Source organism: Mauremys reevesii, linkage group 1 (genome assembly GCF_016161935.1).
Source record: "Mauremys reevesii isolate NIE-2019 linkage group 1, ASM1616193v1, whole genome shotgun sequence".
Classification (NCBI taxonomy): Eukaryota; Metazoa; Chordata; order Testudines; family Geoemydidae; genus Mauremys; species Mauremys reevesii.
Genome location: NC_052623.1, coordinates 113,065,680 through 113,083,090, shown reverse-complemented (window position 1 = coordinate 113,083,090; position 17,411 = coordinate 113,065,680). Strand labels below are relative to the sequence as shown.

General features: G+C 39.0%; 1 protein-coding gene across 1 annotated transcript in view; it reads left to right on the top strand.

Moving 5' to 3' along the window:
- Positions 1–17,411, top strand: part of TUBGCP3 (tubulin gamma complex associated protein 3) — a 110,066-nt gene that overhangs the window by 74,717 nt on the left and 17,938 nt on the right. The window contains exons 14-17 of the mRNA XM_039481021.1: positions 2,034–2,223; positions 3,524–3,659; positions 4,472–4,540; positions 10,127–10,262. Coding sequence (XP_039336955.1) covers positions 2,034–2,223; positions 3,524–3,659; positions 4,472–4,540; positions 10,127–10,262 — 531 coding nt within the window. The remainder of the gene's footprint in view (positions 1–2,033; positions 2,224–3,523; positions 3,660–4,471; positions 4,541–10,126; positions 10,263–17,411) is intronic.

Here is a 17,411-nt window from a genome sequence, read left to right as displayed (position 1 = left end):
TTTCTCCACCTTCTATAATAAAAAGTTGTCTCCAGTGCATTCCAAGAACTTGTTGGATAATCTGTGCTCTCTTTGGACTCTTGTTAAGTGCTTGCGCTCTGTCTTGTGGCTGAGAGTTCCACAGGTTATTAAATTAACTATTCCCACTTTTCAGATTCTAATTTCTTATTTTACAAAAACAAACAACTTGCCATGCTTAATTCATTAACTCCATCCATTGGACAATGCAGGATTATTCCCTACAATTCACTTTCTGGTGTTCTTTGTCCACTTCAACTTTTAAATGTAACAACCTTTTCCCATTGGAGAATCTCATTCTAACATATTTCACTCTTAAATTTTTCAAATTTTGTCACAGTGTTCTCTTTCTTACTTTTGTTCAGTTTCTTCTAGTTTCAGTCCCTTGTATCACCCTAAATATTTCTTCTCCATTTATTCTTAAAATATCTGTAGACTATTATAGCTCTACCACACACACATTTTGTCATTTACCTAGTCATGCATATTTATTCCTTAATCTTTCTTTATAAATGTAATCTAGTCTCTTGGTAACTTTTGTTGTTTCTCACTGAATTTCATCAATGTCACTGGTAATATGATGGGAAGGCTATAAATACGATATTCCAGGTTCAGTTGTACCTCAGTCATGTAGTGATGTGATTCCCTAGCAGTTTTGAAATATATATTGGTCACTCCTTCTTCCCTCTCTGCCCTTGCCACTGAAAACCCACATTTAATTTTGATGCTGCTAACTCTAGTAACTTTTTTTATTGTAAGTCTTGTGATAGTTCGTGTTTTTCCTTAAAGCCCCAGCTCCTGGATTCATGTGATTACGTGAGAATCTCAGCTTTCATTTAAAAAAAAAAAAGTAATTTTCTAGCCTGCGTGGTTGTAGAGAGAAACTGGAATGTGAATTCTAAAGGTTCAATCACCAGAAGGCACATAAACTACCATAAATTTATTTTCTAAAAATCTCACAACTTCTTAGTCAATCTTATGACTTTTTAGCCTGATGCTTGCTTTTTGCATGCTCATGATCAGTAATACTGAATTTACTTTCCACTCACACTTAAGTCTCTTGCAACAGTGGTGCTTCCTAGGGCCTGGTCTACACTAGGGAGGGGGGGAGAGCTAAGTCGCTGTAAGTTATGCAACTTCAGCTGTGAAAATAGTGTAGCTGAAGTTGATGTACTTAGAGCTACTTACTGTGGTGTCTTCACTGCGGTAGGTCGACTGCTGACTTCCCCCATTGACTCTGCCTATGCTTCTCGCTCCGGTGGAGTACCGGAGTCAATGGGAGAGCGCTTGGCGGTCGATTTTATCCCATCTTCATTAGATACAGTAAATCGACACCCGCTGGATCCATTGCTCTGGCGGTAAGTGTAGACATGCCCTAGGTTTCTCCTTCCTGGTATGTATGTATTTCAACTATTTCCCCCAGGTATATCATTTCTTGGTTGCTTACCTCTTCCCCCACATTTAAATCTCACTGTTACATTTCTGCCACTGTGTATAACTTTGTACAATTTCATAGGTCTGACTAGTGTTTTTTAGCTCTAAATAGAATGTCAGGATTACAATTTAACTCTTTAAAATGTTATTTACATTATTAACCCACAACTCTCTCAACTTTTAAAGACTTGTTTTATTTAAAGCCATCACATTTTCTTGTCCCTTTTTGCATACACATCCTATTCGTATGTTCTGTTGGATTGTTGCAGAACAGTGTGTGATCCTGAATACCGCAATATCATAGCAGCTGGAGAAAGTAGACAGATATTTGCTGTAAAAATTATGAAATAGTATGAGTTCTTAGTTTGAAGGTCAGTATTGGCGATCTTTGCCTAATGTTATTGACACTGATGTACGGGCTACTCGAGACCTGCTTCATGGATAGGTCAGTTCAGAAATAGAGAATTAGAATCTGTGGAAGTGGTAATACCTCTACATTTGTATCATTTTTTTCATCTTCAATGTTTTTCTTACATACGTATATTAATAATCCTTGTATTTTCTGTTTTTTGGTTTTGCAGCTGCTGACTTGTTCACAGATTTGGAAAATGCATTTCAGGGAAAAATCGATGCAGCTTACTTTGAGACCAGCAAATACTTGCTGGATGTTCTCAATAAAAAATACAATTTACTGGAGCACATGCAGGCTATGAGGCGCTACTTACTTCTCGGTCAAGGAGATTTTATAAGACACTTAATGGATTTGCTTAAGTAAGATGACATTTCTAATATTTGCAAATGTACAACAGATCATTTTCTAAAAAGAAAACATTTTAATGCTGCTAATATTTTATTATTATAAGGGTTACCTAGACATCCTTAGATTCAACAAAATATTAAACTGGATTTTTTGATCTTTTAATATTAGTTGAAATTTGTTTTTTCCTGTAAGTAGCAAGTACAAAAGAATTTCAAGATCTTTAAAAGCTGAACTGCTGTTACCCTCTCCCTCCTGATGTGCCTTGGGCTGCCTGCATTTCCAGTGCCTGTGCTCTGTGATTTCTAAATTCTGTCTCTATTTCTAGTACTCTTAAAAAAACCACTCATGAGCACTGCTATAAACACAACATTTCTACATCCTTTTAAGCATATTTCTTTGATTCCCCCCCCCAAATGTTTAGCATGTTAATATTTATGATTACAGCTTCAACTGACAGCTCACAACTTTAACGTTTAGCTCCCTCAACTGCAGGCATAAGTGCCCAGCTGAGTTCGTAAGAAGCATACTTGCATAGCATCTTATTTTAGTTCGTGGTCATGTTGCTGAAATTTCATGTATAAGAAAGAAAAAAATCCATTAAGCAGCTCTCCTTTTTCTGCAAAACAGATTGTGTATTACAAAGCTTCCATTAACTTGATAAACATCAAAAACAGCTTTGACCAACATTTTTATTGATGTAATGTGTCCACTGCACTTTTTAAGAAAGCAAATAATGTGCAGCAAAAAAACCTAGGGATGGTGTATAGAATCAATACTGCATTTGACACATAAATAGTGAGGAACTTTCTAGTGGGGAAAAAACAACCTCTTGATGTAGATCTTTAAAAAGTTCCTATTAAATTGAGGATTATGGGCTTTAGATACTTTCATCAGCATAACCACTAACTAAAATTAGTGGCTTGCTGGTTGTAGCTTTCATATTAATGTAGTACAAATAAATGTTTGATCATTCTGATTGTAAATGTGACTAATTATAGAACAGTTTTATGTTAGATACTAATATAATCTTTAAAATAATTGCATCAAATGGTAATAAATCTAGCACTAGCACTGATGTTTGTGTTATATACACAAATAGACAAATTACTTAAAATCTCTCAATGTTATTTAATCTTCCATTTCTCAGTCGTTCAGGTAGTGAATGTTGTCCTTAATTTTGAAAGTACAATTTGGAGAGAAATTTTTAAATGTTGTAGTTGTACAAACTCACTGCAGTTGCTACCATAATGCAAAGTAAATACTATACAATGTCATAAACTGTATATAATGACTTTATTTTGTAACCTCTAGGCCAGAGCTTGCCCGACCAGCTACCACTTTGTATCAGCATAATCTGACAGGAATCCTTGAAACAGCTGTCAGGGCAACTAATGCACAGTTTGATAATCCTGAGATCCTCAAACGGTTGGATGTTAGACTTCTGGAGGTACTCTGTGTCATTTCAGTTTCTGACATGAAAGTTATTTTCTGGGTATAAATATCTAAAATTAGCTCTTGGATCAGCATCAGGTGAACTTCTAGTCTCTATTCATGCTGAGTCACATTCTTCTGTCCACTAAGGTTACTTTGTATTGCTCACACAGCACAAACTGGCCTTACCCTGGCTGGAGATTCCCCACAGAGAATTGCCTCTACTCGTCTAATATTAGAGTGAATCTTTGGTGTAAAGCTGGTAGATGACACAGCCTTCTTCTACACCATTTCCTCCTCTCCCCACCCCACACATGTAAGATTACCTCTGCTAAGTTTGATCCTCTGCTGATATAAGGTCCCTAACACTAGCAGTATAAGAAAGAGAGAGAGTAGGGAGCGGTCTGCTGTTGTTTATACCGGGGATGGTAGTCCAGAATCAGGAGGGTGAAATTAGCTCCTTCAGTCAGCACTCTGAGAACAGAGGCAGGGTCTTTGTGACACTGGTGGTATGGAATCATGAAGAAAATGAACAGTGAATATTTTCTGGGGCAGCCTTGCATCAGAGATGCTTCTGTAAATTATGAGAGTTTAGTGGGGGAATGTGGTGCTTAGCCTCAAAAGATATCTAATCTACATGTTATTAAACCAACGAAACAAAGTTGTTGTTGTATTTCTTTGTGAAAACTATCAATATAATATATATTGTTAGCCATTTTTGGCAAACGTAACTGCTTTTTCATAGTTCTTGGGGGAACAGTAAACAAGATTTCAGCAATGTGCAGACTTTGGTACGTGACTAAATGTAGCATTTTTTTTTTCATATAGGTATCTCCTGGTGATACTGGATGGGATGTCTTCAGTCTAGACTATCATGTGGATGGGCCAATTGCAACGGTAAGGCTTTATATTGTAGTTTGTGTGGATTTCTCAGATATCCATTTAGATTGCTTAATGCTTTGTTATTAAAATAGCCTTTTTACTCTAGAAATGGATGATTAAAGAGATTATTTGGCATGTCAGATGCACCCATTGTATTAATAGTTCAACCAAAATCTCAATTTCTCTAAATTATTAATGACTGCTAAAATGCTACAGTTAAAACATTCATTACTTAAAATAAATAATTCATTTGTTCCAGCAAGATTTTAGCAAGTACTTAATAAATGGATTATTCATTTTCTGCCATTATTTCTAGACTGTAGCAACTAATTTGAGATAATTTGCAAGAAACTGTAAAATATGTTTAGGGGAATCTATTTGTACTAGCTAAATTTGATATGTAGTATTCATTAAAACTGATGAGAAAATAGTTGCACTATTGTTCAAAATGCTTTTACCGTATGTAAAGAACTTCAGTGCTTTTTTTTTTTTTTAAACGAGGTCTCAGTGACCAGCAGAAGGTATTTTACAGGGATGTATAGTTAGAGAAAGGAGAAAAATACCTCTCTGGGCCTCTAATTTGTTCATCCATTCTCACATTCCCCATCCTTTGGGGCAGATTCTTTTTGCTAATTACTCATCCATATAAACTTTTTTTCTTCAAACCACCTCCCTTAATTGAATTTTCACCATTTGACATTACCATTTGGAGAAACATGGTGCAATTCTCAGTTGTGGTGAAATGACTTTCAACAATAATACAGACGCTTTCTGTGTATCTGTTTTTTTCACTTTTACAGTTCCTGGTAAATTTTTGTTTGTTTACATAACTTTTTACCTTTCAAAGCGGTAGTTACAGAAAGGTAGACAGCTGAGCAAGTAATTAAACACATAGAATGTACCTAACTTAATTGATTTAAACGGGACATAAAAAAGGAATATTATGTTCATTGTAAATTTAAATGCTACTACTTAGAAATAATGGGATCAAATATTTTAAGTTCATTAGTTGCCAGTGAAACATATGACTGCTTGTTTATTAAACGTTAAAGTTATTGACTAAAATACCTTTTGAAAAAATTAAGTTCTTATCCCTACCAGCCCCTGCTACTTCATCCAGAGTAAAATCTCTAGATTCCAGTGAGTTCCTTTTAACATGCACAGAAATGTGGTCTCTTTTCCTGGAACTTTTTTCTGGGTGGCTCTGATACTTTTGATGGTCTACACTGCTATCTATCCCCCATGCATCAACCAGGATGCAGGCTCCTGCACAAATGCACCATAGTTCCCATATCTGCAACTCTTTTGCTATTCTAGAATAGCTCATTGAGTAGAGGAGGAAAATTTGGGTGTGAGGGGTTTGAGGTGTACAGCTATCCACTAGAAACTAGGTTTGGTGATATTTTTAGGAACCAGTGTAGAAAATTTAGCATCTTTTTATGAAGGATTAAAGTCTCAGTGGATCTTGAGTTTGTTTTTTACTGAGCACTTTGAACAAAATGTCACTTCATTTTTAAATTACAGGGAAGCCAGCCAGCAAGCCTTTGTTTGGGAGACCCTTGAAGGTCACATTTGAAGAGGAATATTAAAGCTCCACGTGAATAGCAAAAGAAATACTGAGCACTTCTAGGAGAGTGCTGGGCATCCTTAATTCCCAGTTATCTTATTAGGAATTGAAAGGTGCTCAGAACCTCCCAAGAACGAGAAGTGCTTTCTGGTCTGACAGAGCCCAAGTGTTTATAATGGGAATAGTGATGGAACCATAACGAAAATGGAGCTTTATGGTCCTGCTATAAATTGAAAATGGCAAGAGCATCCATAGAAATATAGGAAATTTTTTAAGTGATGTAACTTACTATCATACAGTAATCTGTAAATCTAATGTATAGAAACCCATATAACATTTAATGCATTTATATATCTTATTCCTAATCAAGTCAAGAATATAACAATATAGTAATGTTGATCTTTGTTCATGTATGTCTTAAAGTGTGTTATAGGAGCCTCTTCACTGTTGCAAATGTAAAAATCAAAATACATATGGTGTAAGCATGTCCAGTGTAGGTATACTCTGGATAAGTGAAAATGTTACATTTCTGCAGTCCCAAGTGTTGTGTTAGTACAGGGGTCGGCAACCTTTCAGGAGCGCTGTGCCAAGTCTTCATTTATTCACTCTAATTTAAGGTTTCACGTGCCAGTAATAATACATTTTAACGTTTTCAGAAGTCTTTCTATAAGTCTATAATATATAACTAAACTGTTTTTGTATGTAAAGTAAATAAGGTTTTTAAAACGTTTAAGAAGCTTCATTTAAAATTAAATTAAAATGCAGAGCCCCCCGGACCGGTGGCCAGGACCCGGGCAGTGTGAGCGCCACTGAAAATCAGCTTGCGTGCCGCCTTTGACACACGTGCCATAGTTTGCCTACCCCTGTGTTAGTACTTGGAAAGCTTGCAGTTGCTATTTCAGTTAACAAGAGGAAAATGCTTTAGACAAGCACTGTGTGTTGCTCAGGAATGCATTAGAAAATATCTCTGCTAGTGCTTCAGATCTCTGTATACATAAGACTTTTATTCTTAATGGACTAAAGTTCAACTATATTTTAACTTGCAGGAGTGTGTGTGTGTGTGAGAGAGAGAGAGAGAGATTCTCCTCTTGCATCTGCAGATAAAACAGTTGAGATTAAGCAAAAAGGATGACTTAGCACTCCAGTGTCCATAGACCAGCCTAGACAGTTGGTACGGATCGTAATACTAGGAGATGGAGATGGGAGGAAGCAAAGTTCTTATGACATGTCTGTTCCTATAAAGAGGGTATCTGGCCAGTCCTGCTTAATTGTTTTCCTGTCTCCAGCAGGTGGACAGAACCAAGCAAGAGGGCTGGACTTGGGCTTTTGGGCCCAGATTTTCCAAATGGCATATGCACAATTACCAGGATTGCACATTCAGTTGTGGTAAATAGACATACAACATTTGAGCATGTGCATTTCTGAAATCTGGGTCTTAGGTTTTTTTGTCTATTTTTTTCTTTTGGTGATTCCTCCTGTGACAGTTCTCAAAGTATCCAGGACTTTGCACCACCTTGTTACCACCCCCCTGTTGGGGCTCCAGTGTGAGGGAAACCTGCTTGTGCCTTCCTTGTGCTTTACTGACATCATCAGCCTGTTACCCACCTAAGCAGTCTCATCTGGGCTATGCCTTCCTTTGGCTTGCAGGTTAACAGGTGTACCCCAGTTGCTGAATTCCTTTGAAGCATTCTCCTGTAGTATCCAGCCCCTTCGCCACTGAACACTCTCAGAAATACTGGGCCTTTTGCCCCCAAGGGAACAACGTACACACCAGCCTGTTTTATTCAACTCAGGATTAGCTCCCTGTATAATACCACAACACTAAGATATAGTATTGTTTTCACTATAAATAAGTTTGCCATCAAAGATTCAAGAAATGGTGAGTAGGGTTAGTAGAAACAAAAGGGTTACATACAAAACAAAATTATAACAAGCTTTCTAGAGGCTAAACATAACCTTCCTTAGCTTAGCCTGTTATCTCACCCCAAATGTCCTTTGTAGTGTTTCAGCCAAGGCTGGCTGTGATCCAACTTTCATGAATGTAATCACACTGCCCAATTACTTTCCTTAGGTGCAGGATAAAGGGGTGTGTTCCTTGCCTTCTCTTTATATTCCCCCAGAGTTTATTGTTTGTACTCACAGATCCAGACTAACACGGCTACCCCTCTGAAACTTGTTTGTACTCAGTCAGGATAACCCTCTGTGGCTTATTCTCTGGTGTGTTGCCCCTCTGTTGACTTCATATGTAAATGACTCTCCATTGTGGTAGCTTACAATGCTTAATTTACATGCCAACAGAGATCTTGACTTTTCTGTCAGAAAATCCATTTGTCAACTGTACATTAATACATACATTAAAACATATTTTCAGTATACATACGTAACCCCTTACATAGCATCTGTACATACGTCTCACAACGCTATTAACAACCATTGCGATCCTGGCTTTCATGTAAGATCCCATGTGCCATTCTTTGGTGACCCAGAATGTACATAACAGAATCAGGATATTCTTGTAACCACCTTGCCAGTTGGCATTGAGGGGTTCATGGGCTACACATCCCACTCCCACATGTTGGTTTTTGGGGTTTTTTTTTGGCAGGGTTAGGAAGAGTAGGTGCTTCATAATGAACTCCATAATGAAGGAGGCCTCAGCCCTCTTTCCTGGAGAATGGTCACAGTTCAGTCGTTCTTCCCCCCCAGCTCTCCTTCCTGGAGCTGGGTTATCATCCAAACAGTCCCTTTCCTCTGTGGAGGAGCCATTCTCATTCTCTCTCTCTGCAGCATTCACCTGCGGCTGTTTCCTCAAGCCAGGCACCCATGCTTCTGTCCTGCTTAGCCTTCCCATCTATCCTAGATGGTTTGTTACAGGCTCCCACTTGAGCTTCTCCCTCTCCCACATTCTTTTCCCTAATTACAGGCTTGATTGGTCAGCTGATCCACTTGTCACAGAATCTTCATTCCTCTCACCTGGAAAATGAATTAAGCTTGTCATAGGTGGTCTTAGGTGCTTCTCCCCTTAAGGGGCCAGCCAATCTGTGACGTGGTCCTTAGGAATATCTGAGAGAGTCTCACCTTTAATCTTTTTTCTGGCAGCTATCTGCTTGATGATGGGTATATGGGGAAACTTATGCTCTTTAATGTAGGGATTATCACTGGTTTATCATTGGGATAGGCTTAATCCTTGCTTTTTCCTGTTGTCTTTCCCAAGATGGGTTCCCTTTCCCACTTGACTCAGCCAGTTTCTCTTCCTGTCCTTTCCACCCCAATGAAGTAAGAGAAAAATATCTTCATACACTGAAAGAGCTCTGTGTGTGTCCGAAAAGAGGTCCGGAAGTTACCTTATTCAGATCAGCTCTTGCTGTCTCTTTAAGGGTCTTAAGAAAGTCTAACGGGTTAAAAGGAATCAGTGTCTTATTTGTATTGACAACCATAGGGAAGGTTGCACAGTCCAGTGTAAAGAAACTCTCTGTCAAGGCTTGTTCCATTGTTGGGGTTGTCTGGGACTGAAAAGGGATGTTTCAATTTTAGTGCTCTAGAGCCCACCTGGGCAACCTTAGATACATAATTGCTGACTTGACATTGTAGTCTGTAAACTGCCTTGAGGCAGTTTCTGCACACTATAGAAAATCTTTTTTTCCCCTATTCACCCTGTACCACAGCCTATGACTATTGTGGCACAGAGCGATCCTGGAGACTTGCCTGATCACTTGGTTTTGAGAAGTCCTCCTGTGCCAGTCCAGACTTTGACTTTATTTTAGTGTAGTGGAACCTTTTACTCTAATTTTTTTTTCTGATTCAGCTTTTATAATGGTGTTTTGCTTATTGCTGGGGCAGTTGATGACTGAGCCAAATCAGCTCCCTGCATAGAGGGAATAACCTCCCTAGAGCTTTGGATTTATTTCCTGTTGTAATCTTCTGGTAAAACCTGAATACATTGCTTGGGATAGCATAGAAAGATTTAAAGAAACCAAACAAACAGATAGTAAATCTGGTAATTTTATTTTAAGCTGCTGTATTGATTTTATTTGCAGGTATTTACACGAGAGTGCATGAGCCACTATCTAAGGGTGTTTAACTTCCTATGGCGAGCAAAGCGAATGGAATATATTCTCACAGACATATGGAAAGGACATATGTGCAATGCAAAGCTCCTGAAATGTATGCCAGGTAGGGGAAAAACAAAATGAGTAATGTATTAATTGGTGTTTAGATGCAATTTAGCTAAAATTGTACACCAGGGAAAAATCCAGCTAGTGGAGATAAAAAAGAATTTATAAATAAGACATTTCTGAGTAGGTGGCAACAAAATGTTTTTATTATTTAACTTGATCACATAAGAAATTTGATTGAAGAAGAAATGGCATGATGGTTAGAAATGGAAAGTCTATCCTATGACTTTTGTATTGCTGCTTGTTGATCTTCAGTCATTGAATTATTGTAGCATTGAGAACTTCTTAGGCTTTTGTTCACTTTCTTTCTATTTTTTTTCAGGGGAGGGAACAGATGAAAATCAATGTAGATGTTTTAAAAAGATACATCAAAACTGCATGGCATCAGTCAGAAGTAGCTAAACTCTGCCTACTATGTATATTTTAAAAAAGATCTCACAATCAAGAAAGATATATAATTCATGTTTTAATCAATTTTTTCAGAATACATTAAATCACATATTTTGTATTTTGGCAGTACTGTTCGCTACAGTCTGGCAGTTTCTTTTATTACAATCAGGTTATTAGATGGCTGAACCTTTTATATAATAAATAAGGTCCCAGTCCTGTGAGGGACAACATGAAGGTGGACAGCTACACCCATGCGAAGCTTGATTTGGCTTCAGTAGGGTTTCATGTGGGCAGTTTTATTCTCACATTGTCCATTATATATTGTAGGCCCAGCGCTGATATCTGAAATAGCTTTTCACATATTCATAAGTTAGTGTATTTTAATTGAAAAACTAAAGTTTTTAAATATCTTCCTTAGTTGTAGTAAATAAGATAGTGTTCTGCTTATTGTCCAGAGCAAAAGCAAATTTCGTTCAATAACTTGGAACTGTATTCGAAAAGAAAATCCTGTTGTAGGCTAAAACTGAAATTAGATACTCAATTGCACTTGCATACATGGTGATAACTTTAACATGGAGCATTTAAGAGCATAAAGCCAATATACTTTGTCTAAATGAGAGCACAGGAGGCAGTGGGTGGAGGTTTTGTTCAGTTTTATATGTGCTTTGAGGTTGTTTTTGTAGTTGTAACACAAAGAAAATAAATTAAGGTAACTAATATTGATAGTTTTCATTGTTTTATGTAATAAGTACTTGTTTAAAAAAAGCATAGAAAGCATAAAACATAAGTATTGAGCTACAAACACTCAAATTAATTTTTGTTACAAATTTTATTTTTTCTAATTAAATTTCAACTGGTTTCGATTACAATAAGCTAAATGGGGCAGAGCCCTTGTCTTCACAGCTATCAGCAAAGCTACTAACACACTGTTAGTGCTATACATATAATAACTTCGTATTGTAATCTGTAACTTGGATCCATGAACCTCTTGGCTGGCAAAATCTTGCAGAGGAAATTGGGTCCATTATTATTAGAGACCCTGCCTTCCTGAAAAAAGGCATAATCTCTTAAATCTCTTAGGCCTGGGATTCTCAAAGCTCATTGCATCACGACCCGCTTCTGACAACAAAAATTATTACATGACCCCAAAAGGCGGGACTGAAGCCTGAACCAAAGGCCGATCCCCACTTCCCCAGGTGGAGGGAGTGAAAGCCAAAGCCCGAGTCCCACCGTCCTGGGCGGGGAGGCCAAAGCAGAAGCCCAAGGACTTTAGCCCCAGCAGGGAGCCTGTAACCTGGGCCACAACACCCAGGGTTGAAACCCTCGGGCTTTGGCCCTGGGCGGTGGGGCTTGAGCTTCAGCTTCGGCCCCGAGCGGTGGGACTCAGGCTTAGGCAGGCTGGGGCCCAAGGCCAGAGCTGAAGTCAACCCTGGTGACCCCTTAAAATGGGGTCACAACCCTCTTTGGTGTCATGACCCACAGTTTGAAAACAGCTGTCTTAGGCCCATCCTCAGAAAAACATCTGCTGCTCCTGGAGATATTGCCAGTTATTGGTTTCTAATTTTTCCTTTTTTTGATGAAGGGTATGACAAAATATTTCTCCTATGTTCATAGTCTTCTCTTTTCTTTGCTGTTTTTTTCTAATTCTCTCTGATGTTTTTTCCCACCTGCTACCACCTTTCCTTTGTTCCCCTCAGCCTGTCTCTTCCCCGTAGTGCTTTTTTTCTCCTCTTGCTGCTCTGTTCCACATGTTCTTCATGGTGTTCCACTCCCCAGCTAACGGGAGTAGCTAGTTGAAAGTAGCAAGCCTCTTTGAATCACTCTTCAGAGCTTAGTAGTTTCTCTGCCTTACTCCACTCCATTGCTAGGATTAAAGCAGAATAAAGGAAGGGAGGAGGTGCAGAGCTGCCAGGGTAGGAGTGAAATTAGAAAGCTCTGAAGCATACTGGCGCTAACAAAAGTCACAACAACTTGTTGCCTTCCAATTCAGCTGCTCTTCCCAGCTGAGAATGTGGTAGTATAGGTGAACAGACTGGGTGGTAGAGAAGTGTCCATATATTGTATTGGCCTAGTCTTTACCTCCTCCTTCCCCCAGCTACCCTGAATCTTCAAGTTTGATTTATACTGGTCAAGATTGCTATCTCGAGACTACTTTCCTATGGTGTGGGAAAGTAACACATGGAATGTCACACGTGGGATATGATACACATCCTATAAGCAATGAGAACTCTGCAATTCTTGGGTACAGTCGGATGAGATAATGATAGCATTTCACCCTCTGTTTCCTCACTTTGTTGGCTTTTCACAAATATTAACACAGGGGTCGGCAACCTGCAGCACACGTACCAAAGACGGCACGCGGGCTGATTTTTAGTGGCACGCCCCTGCCAGCCGGGGTCCTGGCCACCAGCCCTGATCAGCCCACGGCCGGTCTGGAACTCCAGACCAGGAGCGGGATGAGCTGCTCAGCCTGCTGCCGGTCTGGGGTTCCAGCCTTCGGCCCCTTGTCAGCTGGAGTCCCGGCCGCTGGCCTTGCTCAGCCCGCTGCCAGCCAGGATGGATGGAACCCGGCCGTCAGCAGGCTGAGCGGGGCCAGCGGCCAGGACCCCAGACCAGCAGGGGCCGGCGGCCGGGACCCCAGACCGGCAGCAGACTGAGCGGCTCAGCCCATTGCCGGTCTGGGGTTCCATCTGCCACCCGCACTGCCGGTCTGGCACATGAAACATTAAATTAATGAAGACTTGGTACACCACTTCTCAAAGGTGCCTACCCCTGTATTAACACACACTTTTATTTATTGGAGCAGCACTCTCTGGAACTTTACACCATTTCCATATCAATCTAAAATTGGAAGCTGTAACTTTAAGTGGCTTGAGAGCTATAGACTTTTCATGTCAGGATTGTACCCAAATGTATTTGTGTGTGGTCTTGAGGTAAGGGATTACCGGAGCCTTCACAATAAGCACTTTTCACATGCTTGAAAGTGGAGTGAAGTCACTCCACTTATTGCAATGAGTATAGTGGGGAGAAGTCTCCAATAAAACATAGATGAAGATGAATCTGACAGATGCTTTCTTGTTGCCTGCACCCCGCATTTGAAAAGCCAGGACTTATCTCCTGCTTCTATAAGATTGTTTAGAAATATTTTTTTAGGATATGTTGCAGAATGCGTTCTGGATTCCTGTGAATTGGTTCAGTTGCACCTGGCATAAAAACATTGATGGAGATATTGCATTCATTATATTTCCATCTTATGCAAATGGAACCAAAAGTAGTGGTAAGGCAACACAAGTTCTAAAATAAAATCAAGTTGTTCCATCTTCTGATTAGACAGACTTGTCCAATTCTTTGTAATTCCAGGAACTACAGAAAGGCAGGACTGAGACATTGACAGATTTATAGTCAGAGTCTTGATCTATACTAAACTCCTATGAAATTTTTGCTTCCCCACTGTCCTAGGCAGTAGCAAAATAGGATGTAAGGTTAACAATAAACCATACATACACAATGTTACCATTTCATCAAGCACCCTAACACAGGATCAAAACTAAGATAATTATACTGTATTGAGTACTCAGTGCTGGTACAGCAGGACTCAACAAACTCAGTTGGTAGAGCCCTGCAAATTCGTGGATATCCACTTTTATATCCACAGACCATGTTTGCAGATCAGATGGGGATACAAATTTTATATCTGTGCAGGGCTCTATCAATGGGACATTCAAGATTACAGATTTCCATCTGTAAAGTCTGTAGGTGAGAGATCATTGCACTCTTGTTTTAGTTTATGTGGAAATACTGTAGCAATGTAGGTGCTGTGAAATGATGTCTGGGAAAGTCAGGTAATATCCAACCTGGAAAACGATATTAATAGAGAGAGGTCCCACAAAAAGGGCATACAATTATATCAATGAATTAACACTTGTATAGGAGTTCAAAGGGTTCCATTTGCAGTGATTGTTGGCCACAACTTGGTAGAGCTATTCCATATGATGAACATTACTTTTTCCTCTTCCTCTGCCTCAGTGTAATAAATTGAGAAGTGCATCGTAGAGTCTCTAAAACTGTTCAATCTTAAACCTTCCAGTTCTTCCCCCCCCAACTCCCACCCTCCACAAATATGTACATTACACTAACTTATGCTCTCAGAAGCTCCCTTTAGACTTACTTCAGATGCATCTCCATTACTAGTTTTTAACTTGTATCCTATTTTACATATTGCCTCCTGTCCCTTCAGTAAAGTGAAGTCTGATTTGGTGGCAATGCATGTGCTGAGGGGCTGTAAGAGAAGTGTAGCAAGCAAGGCAATGAACAAGAGGTGCAAGAATGGTTATATTAAAGTGGGTGGCTATCTACTTTAACTTGTAACTTCTTCCAGTTCTTTGGTTTGTAAATTACATTGCCAATTTCAACACATCTTGAATACATCAGTTTAAGTAGGTCTAACTTGACACCTACTTACATTCCCTCTTAATTTAACCTGTGGGTTATGCGCTTGCAAAATCAGAAGTAACACTAAAGCCCTGGTTTGTATTAATTAACAGCAAAACTAAGGGTTATGTGGAAAACTTACCTTAATCATTTATGCTTGGGGGGAATTGTTGGGTTATGTTTTACATTTTTGTGTGCTGGAATACTTGGGGATTCTAGTTCATGCCAAAGATGGAGTTCTGGCCACAGCCTTACTCTGAACTACTACTGTTTCACTGCATGTGTTAGGTGGTAAATGTAGACTATAAAAAACTTTTTTTTGTCTTATTCAGATTAATATCAACCTCTTGTGGCTATTTTTACATCTAGTCCAAAGATGTATGTAATACACCTGTTTTTAAGCATCCAAACTACAAAGTTGAAATTCTTGAAATGGCCTTTAGAGGGCAGTAGAGAATTACAAATGGTTTTTAGCAGAGTGTGTTTCCCATCTACAGAGCCAAAGAACTTTGTTTTATTTGGGTTGTTTGCACAATATAGTCTAGTTTTTTTGTTTAATTTTACAGAAGATGGTACTTGTTAGTCCTTAGAAGTCTGATTTTAGTTCACTGCTGCTTTGGCATAGTGTTGTGTTCTGCTTTCTCTGATTTTTTGCATGTATGTGAAATATAAAATAATACTCAATCCAGAGAAGATGAAAGTGATGTTTGTTTGAGAGAGAGAGCTGGCAGGGATCCATATTTGCCCCTCTCTGGTTGGTTGGTTTTTGCTTGTTTACCTGCCCCACAAATGAAAATCTAGAAGTCTGGCTGGACTTCCAGCTGTTAAAAGAGCACATATCAGCTGTGGCCAGAACAGCTTTATTTCGTCTATTTACAGCCAGGAAGCTGCCATTTTTTTCAGATATGAATGGACTAGTCACACCTTTGTCACTTCTAGAATAAACCACTGTACTGTGCTCTGTGTGGCTAGATCTTGAATCTATTCAGAAGTTTAAAGCTGATTTTGAATTTGTCAGTGCCGGGAGCACACAACGGCAGTGTTTTTTGGATCCATACTGGCTACCTACTAGGTATTGGATAAATTTTTTTTTTACTGATTTTGATCTAGCCCTAAATAGACTGGTACCTATGTGTCAGATCACCTCTCTCCTCATGGTTTGCAGTTATTGTTGTGAGCAGTGGAGGTGTCTGAGTTGGAGCTCCACTCATATGTCTCCCTCACTCTTATCTGGTGGGGTGTTCTCCTTGAGGGCCATTCCACTTTCCAATTTGCTTCTCCCCCTCCTGCCTCCCATCTGATCCAAGGCCCATGTGTGTATTCTGTCTTTGAGACACCGGGAGATCACAAAGAGGGGATGGATATATATAATATATATATATATATATATATATAGTAGCAGCTGGGTTATGGATGTATTGATTATTGGACAAAATGAGATTACTGGAAGAGTCTGGATTTTTTAATTGTTTTAAAATATATGAAGGATTGCCTAGAACAAGGGATAGGTGCTTCTTTGTATGTAATAAAAGTTGGGTGTAAACAAAGCTGTATAATAATACTATGAGAGAGAAGCATGTATGCTACAGTGTAAAGCTTTTTGTCAGTATGCTGGCCATATGCTTGCTACTGGCAAAGGTATAAGGGACTTATACATGCCAGTGAAGACTTTCTGTCAGTCATAGAAGAGCCAAATACAAATAGAGAATTTTTAGAAAAAAATTAACTTTATTTTTATAGGTTTTTCAAAATCCCCCCCTCCCCGCACATATACCTGCACCATACACCTGAAAAGATTTAGAAAGGGGAATTGGATTATAACTAAGTATCGAAACCTCTGCAATTTATGTAATGTAGCTTTCCTATACAAAGTGTTGAAATGTTAAGGTCCCCATACCTTTGTACCTATGTGGGACTTGAACTGCCCAGATATTTGTTGGAAAAGTAATATGGCCAATACAAAATCTTCAGAAAGTTCTTGGGATGCATTGGGGACAACTTCTTGTTTCAGGAGGTTAAGGAAGTAACCAAAGGGCAGCCATGTTAGACTTGATTCTAACTAACAGGGAGGAATTGGTTGCAAATATGAAGGTGGAAGCAATTTAGGTTAAAGTGATCATGAAATGATAGATTTTATGATTCTAAGGAAAGGAAAGAGTGAGAGCTCCAGTATAAGAACAATGGAATTCAAAAAGCAGGCGTTAACAAACTCAGAGAGCTGGTAGGTAAGGTCTTATAGGAAGAAAATCTAAAGTATAGAGGAGTTCAGGAGAGCTGGCAGTTTCTCAGAGACAATATTAAAGGCACAATAGCAAACTATCCTGAT